The sequence below is a fragment of the Chrysochloris asiatica genome, unplaced genomic scaffold, assembly GCF_000296735.1.
Source record: "Chrysochloris asiatica unplaced genomic scaffold, ChrAsi1.0 scaffold00220, whole genome shotgun sequence".
NCBI lineage: Eukaryota > Metazoa > Chordata > Mammalia > Afrosoricida > Chrysochloridae > Chrysochloris > Chrysochloris asiatica.
This window is the reverse complement of record NW_006408738.1, coordinates 4,006,194-4,012,678: the sequence shown is the minus strand read 5'-3', so window position 1 is coordinate 4,012,678 and position 6,485 is coordinate 4,006,194. Positions and strand designations below refer to the sequence as shown.

Sequence of the window (6,485 nt, the reverse complement as noted above, 5' to 3'; positions counted from 1 at the left end):
CATAACACTGCCCAAGTCCAGACAGGTCACATTCCCAGCCCAGAAACCCCTCTGAGCATACACTGCTTCCTAAACACACACCTTTCTTTATTTTCTAGTCCTAGCCTTAACAGGAAGGAGCTCTGGTAGCGTAGTGGTTATGAGTCAGCTGCTAAGCTCAAGGTCAACAGTTTGAAACTCCCAGCTGTTCCGCAGGAGAAAGATAGGGCTTTCTGCTCCCGTAGAGATTTACAGCCTCAGAAACCCTGTGCAGGGTCCCTGTGAGTTGGCACCGACTCTTCGGCACACCACTGCCACCAACAAGCACATCAATATGGAGTCCTGGTGTGGCTGTAGGATAAGCACAGGACTGCTAACCACATGGTTTGCAGTTCAAATCTCCTGGCACCTCCTTGGAAAGCCTACATAGAGTCCCTATGATTTGGAATTGACGCGATGGCACTTAACCACCTTGACATTTGGAGCCCAGTGGGCACAGTGCAAGTACTCAGCTGCTAAGGGAGAGGTCAGCAGTTTGGCCGGCTGTGACACGTGAGAAGGCATGTCAGGGTGCTTCTGTAAGGGTTCCAGCCTCGGGAAGCCCATGAGGCAGTTCTGCCCTCACACAGGGTCCCAGTGAGTTGGACAGATACATTTCTAGTGCTTCATAGTAACGCTGTTGGTGTTGATTTCATATTCTTTTACTAGGAATGTTTTTATTACGAATGTAAATTAAACGATAATGACTTCCTTTGCTAACATAATGAAATATATTAGCTTACCAGAAAGCCCACCTTGTATTTCTAGAATCCACTTTATTCTACTTGGTTACAATTGAACGTTCTTGTCACATGCAGTTCGTGTTGATTCGTTCATAATTTAAGACTTTTGCTTTTTTTTTTTTTAATTCATAATTTCTCAGTATTGGTTCCATGCTTACTGTATAAAATGAATCAAGATGCTTTTCTATGTTTGGAAAGGTTTGTTCAATTCGTTTTAAATGCTTACTCCTTGAAGGTTTAAAACAATTCACATACAGAATCCCCTGGACTTGATGCTGCTCTTCCTTGATAATTTTACATATTCTTAAACTCTATTATTTAAAAATCATACTTCTATGATTCTCTGTGGTAGATGTCTTGAGATAAAATTGGTAGTTTGTTTTTTCCCTAGGAAACACAGGTCCGATTTTGGAATTTCATAGCACAGGTCAGTAACAGAAGTGTCTTTATGACTTTACAGACCTCGATAGTGTCCTTTCCTGCTCCCGGCTGTCTCTCTTTCCCATCTGTACAGAGGCTTCCCTTTGTCTCCTGCAGGGTTTTGGAGACGATTTGTGCTGTTTTCAATAGCAGTCACTTTCTCATTGTGCTCCAAAGCAGTCTTTACTCTCCGGTTTTCTGATTGTGAAAGTTGGTACTGAAATGGGGCAGGTTCATTCTACTTCTGATGAGGCTGCAGGACAGTCCTCCTAAGTGGACCACAGTGGTCTGCGGTTCACGTGGCAGCTGAATACAATTAGGGGATCCTGAGTGACAGTGGCTCCGTCCAAACAGTCATTGTTTTTCCCATGATTTCTCTCTCTCTGTAGGAATCTGACGTTTCACTCTACTTTTACAGCACACTTAGAGCAGTTACCTAAATTTATTTGTGTTTAACTTCTTTCAGTGTTTGCTAGAGTTTTGGTATGAGGAGATACAATAAACTCAGCGTTCTTCATCTCTAAATTGGTCATCTCTGGTTTCTTTCCTCATGAAGAGCACATAAATGGTACTATTTCTCAGTATTCACACAGCTGAAATGTCTACTGTCTTCCCCTGTCAAAGACTCCCTCAGTCAGTCTAAGTTTTGGAATGAAGGTTTTCCCTCTAGACTCTGAGTTCCCTGTTTGACATTCCTACAGGTCACTTTGCTTTTTGCTGGATCCTTGTCATTTAAGCTTTAATTAGAGAACCTTTCTCACAGATTTGTCTGCAACAGGAGCCCACCCCATACACACACACAAGTCTTTCTATCGTACGGTTTTCTCCTTTAGAAACGTCAACTATCAGTGTGTGCAGCTGCCAGTCCACTCACCTGTCATCATCGTCCACCCTCCTCTGGGTACCACCTCGGTGTCCTCTGCGTTCTCAGAGAGTGTCATCGTCCACCCTCCTCTGGGTACCACCTCGGTGTCCTCTGTGTTCTCAGAGAGTATCATCGTCCACCCTCCTCTGGGTACCACCTCGGTGTCCTCTGCGTTCTCAGAGAGTATCATCGTCCACCCTCCTCTGGGTACCAACTCGGTGTCCTCTGTGTTCTCAGAGAACGTCTGCTTTCTGAAGTAGCCATCACGTTATTGTTCATTTCCAAATTGCATTTTTGTTTGCTTCTGCACTTTGGCGTTCAGGTAAGAAGGCTTTTCACAGGGACCTCCACCTGTTCCTCTCCTATGGCTTCCTGCTTTTTTAAACGGCACGTTTTCTCATATGATTTGAAGAGGTCAGACAGCTTCCTGACCCTTTCTTCTGGATTCTGAACTCTAATTACACACTGGTAGTGTGTGCGTTGGTTGTGTCTTCTGGATAAGGCTACTTTTCCTTCTTCCTCAGTGTAGTGTTCCCAGCCCTGCATTCCACCATTTCTACCTTCCTCAGACCTCTGGCCACGTTACACATCTTTGGCTATAGCACGGGTTGTCTCTGGGTGGTAGAACTAAGATACTTGTGTTTATTTTTCTAATTTTGAAAAATCTGCATTATACATGTCACTGTGTTGTCAGTTCCCAACACAACAACACTCAACACAACCCTCAGCCTGTACCATTCCCATGACCGCTGCCTGTGGTCCACTGGGCTCACTCTGGCTCATTTTTGGCAGTAAACTGGCAGGATTCCCTTCTCAGTCTAGAAGCTCCAATGAGAGGACAGCAGCGTGCGGTCTTCATCGACATTCGACATTCTGATCTGCAGCCAGCGTTTGGAAAAATAAAGGAGGCCAAGATTCTAAGCTATTTTCCTAAAGTATAGTGTTGTTTTTTAACTATTTTCCTAAAGTATAGTACTGTTTTTTAACTATTTTCCTAAAGTTTTTTAAACAAAAAGTAACATTTAGAAATCTAGGCTATATAAAGAAGTTATGATATGAAGACAGTTAATATCTTTATAGTTAAAAACATACTTTTTACATCTAAAAGGGGATTAACAAATACAATAAGACAACAGAATGACAAAATGCTCTAACACTGTTCTCATATATGCACCAATTTTATTCCAAATAATCACATAATTTTATAAGAAAAATTTCCTAAAACATAAAAAAGTGACCCCAGTATCATTAATATCACGAATTCTAAACATACTGTATTGTACATTAGTAATGCCTCAGTAAAACTAAAAATTCCAAACATTCTTTGCCTGCTGTAGATTTCATTTAAAAAGTTTTAAAAGAAAGAAATCTAATTATCTTTCATGATAAATGATGCTACTGATAAACTTGATAAAATTTTAGTTACATGGGTGATTCTTAGTTTTAAAAATTATATATATATATATATATATAAATACACATATATATATACATATATATGTAGATAGATAAAATAAGCTATATATGATAATCAAAAACAAAAACAAAACCAACACAGTCTAATGGCTAGCGGTGGAGACCAGGGGGTTGGATTTTGTTAAACCCAAATTGAACAGAGTTGAGTTCAGGTTAATGCAGAGAAAGGCATGCTCTGGGTGTGTTGTCCTCTGCATTTCTTGCAACATCAGATGGATTGTAAAGAGTTCAAAGAGCTTCTTATTACTCCTGCAAGAGAACAAGCACATTCGTTTAATTACACACACAGCAGGAGTCTATGTGTAATGACAGAGAGCCATCTTAGTGCTGTGGGGTCAGGGTTGTTTGTTTTAAAAGCAGTGGAGGATGCAGGTCACTGACGGATTCCGATGTGGAGACGAAGCAGTTTTGTGACAGGACTGAAGTGGGAAAGTATCCATGGAAAGGGGAAGACGCTGCCCTGGACGACGCTTCTCTTACCCTGTCTGCTACCACCCAGACCTGAGCTCAAGCAGGGCAGGGAATGACTTCACGTGGCTCCGCTACCCGACATACACAACTCACCAAACAGCTTTGTTCCTAAGGACTCTGGGTCAGGGAAGGTGGGAGAAGACATTGACAGTATTCTATGACTCAGCCATGAACAACAACAGAGTCCACTGTGAGAACTTGAACTCTAAGGAAGGTATAAAATGAGTCATCTCAGAAGCAGGAAATGGGGGGTTCCCTACCCACAAGGAAGGAGAGCCGGGAGTGGAGCATGTCTTTTGAACCCCAGATCCCTGCACACTGACTCTCCACTGCTCCGGGATAGGATGCAGAGATGCTGGAGGAGGGACAGAGAAACAGCTGCAGAACCAAGAACCCGAACCGGAGCCCAAGCAGTGGGCTTCCCAGACCCCAGAACAGCCCAGCGTGTGCCTCTGGGCAGGAGACTTGCTGCTAGAGTCAGCTGTTTCCAGGCACTCAAGTGGGAGAGCTAGGTTTGCTCATGCACAGACCAGAATTCAGTGCCTTGGATGGAGCTTGTTGGGGAAGTGACAGTCGTAGGACATTTGTCAGCAGCTCTAGTAGAGCATAGCAACATTGTGTAAACAGGCCGGAGGTGAGGCCCAGAGCCAGAGAGAGGTCAGCCTGCAGGCACAGGAGAGAAAAAGAAGGTCCTACCAATGACCTGTACACTGAGGCCGCCACTCATCTGTCACTTTGTCATTCTGGGGTGGCTGCATGTGCGGTCATGCTGGAAGCTATACCACTGGAATTTTACATGCCAACAAGGTCCATGCATGGTGGGCAGGTTTCAGCCGAGCTTCCAGACTAAGAAAGACTAGAAATAAAGGGAGGCAGACTGCTTATGACTGTTTAGCCCCAAAAACCTAACAAACGGAAGTGGAACAGAGTCAGCACCAGAATTCTGAATACTAAAACATGATGAAGAGCACCAGAATATTGTCAGATAGAGTGCCGGAACATGAGCCCCTCAGGATGGAAGGCCCTCAAAATACGACTGGAGAAGAGTTGCCTCCTCAAAGTAGAGGAGACCGTGATGACAGAAATGGAGTATATCTTTTGGGACCTTCATTTACTGATGGTGCACAACTCAAAAGGAGGATAAACAGCTGGAAATATCCATTAATAATTGGAACATGGAATGTACAGTCATGAATCTAGGGATACTGGAGTTGTCAAAATTGAATGGAACACAAAAGATCAACACCTGGACTGGTACTGGCCATTTTGAATCAGACAATCAAATGGTTTGCTAGGGAATGACAAATCAAAGAGGAATGGAGTCACAATCATCATCAAAAAGTACAGTTCAAGATCAGTCATAAAGTACAACGCTGTCTGTGTTAGGATAATATCCATACTCAAACAAGGAAGACGAGTTACTACTGATATTATGCAAATTTATGCACCAACCACTAAAGCCAGTGAGGGTGAAACTGAAGAATTCTACCAACTTCTTCACTCTGAGACTGATCAAACATACAATCAAGATGCACTGATAATCACTGGTGACTGGAATGCAAAGGGTGAGCCAAAGAGGAAGGATCAGCAGTTGGAAAATATGGCCTTGGTGACAGAAACCATGCTGTTGAGCACCTGATAGAATTTTGTAAGACCAACAGTGTTTTCACTGCAAATACCTTCCTTAGACAACATGAGAGACAACTATACACATGGACCTCACCAGATGGAACACAGAGAGATCAAACTGACTTCATCTATGGAAAGAGATGATGGAAAAGCATCATATCATCACCCAGAGCAAGATCATCCATTACTCATATGCAAATTCAAAGTGAAGCTGAAGAAAATGAAAACCAGTCCACGAAAGCCAAAATATGACCTTGGATAGATCCCACCTGAATTTAGAGATCATCAGAAGAACAGATTTGATGCATTAGACACTAAAGACCACAGATCAGAAGAGTTGTGGGAGGACATCAAGAACATCATACAAGGAGAATGAAAATGGTCATGAGCCTGACAAGAAAGAAGGAAGTGACCAAAGTGGATGTCAAAAGAGAATCTGAAACTTGCTTTCCAATGTAGAGATGCAAAAGCAAATGCATGAATTGAGGAAGTAAAAGAGGTGATTAAAAGTTTCAAAGGGCAGCTCAAGAAGACAAAGTCAAGTATTATACCTGTCAAGAACCGACCTCGACATGAGAGTTTGGTTCACGAAGTAGGGAGATCTGGCGGCGACAGAGATAGAGAAAGAATACACACAAAGATGCAACAAGAGAGACAAGAAGACACTCCGAGACCAGAGTGGATGCGAAACTGGCGGGCAGACCCTGGACTACAGGCATCATGGCCCCTGCAGGCAGTAAAAGCACAGCCCTGCAGGCAGTAACGCATGCCCTGCAAGCCATAACACATGCGGGCTTCGGTCTGCGCCTCCGTTTTATTTCAGGGAGGAGCTTTACACAAAGGAAGGCAGGGTTTATTAAGAC

General features: G+C 43.1%; 1 protein-coding gene across 1 annotated transcript in view; it reads right to left on the bottom strand.

Moving 5' to 3' along the window:
• Positions 1-3,605: 3,605 nt before the first annotated feature.
• The window catches only part of CCDC138 (coiled-coil domain containing 138), a 98,875-nt gene continuing 95,995 nt past the window's right edge, over positions 3,606-6,485 (bottom strand). The window contains exon 15 of the mRNA XM_006873045.1: positions 3,606-3,771. Within this exon, the coding sequence (XP_006873107.1) occupies positions 3,606-3,771 (166 nt within the window). The remainder of the gene's footprint in view (positions 3,772-6,485) is intronic.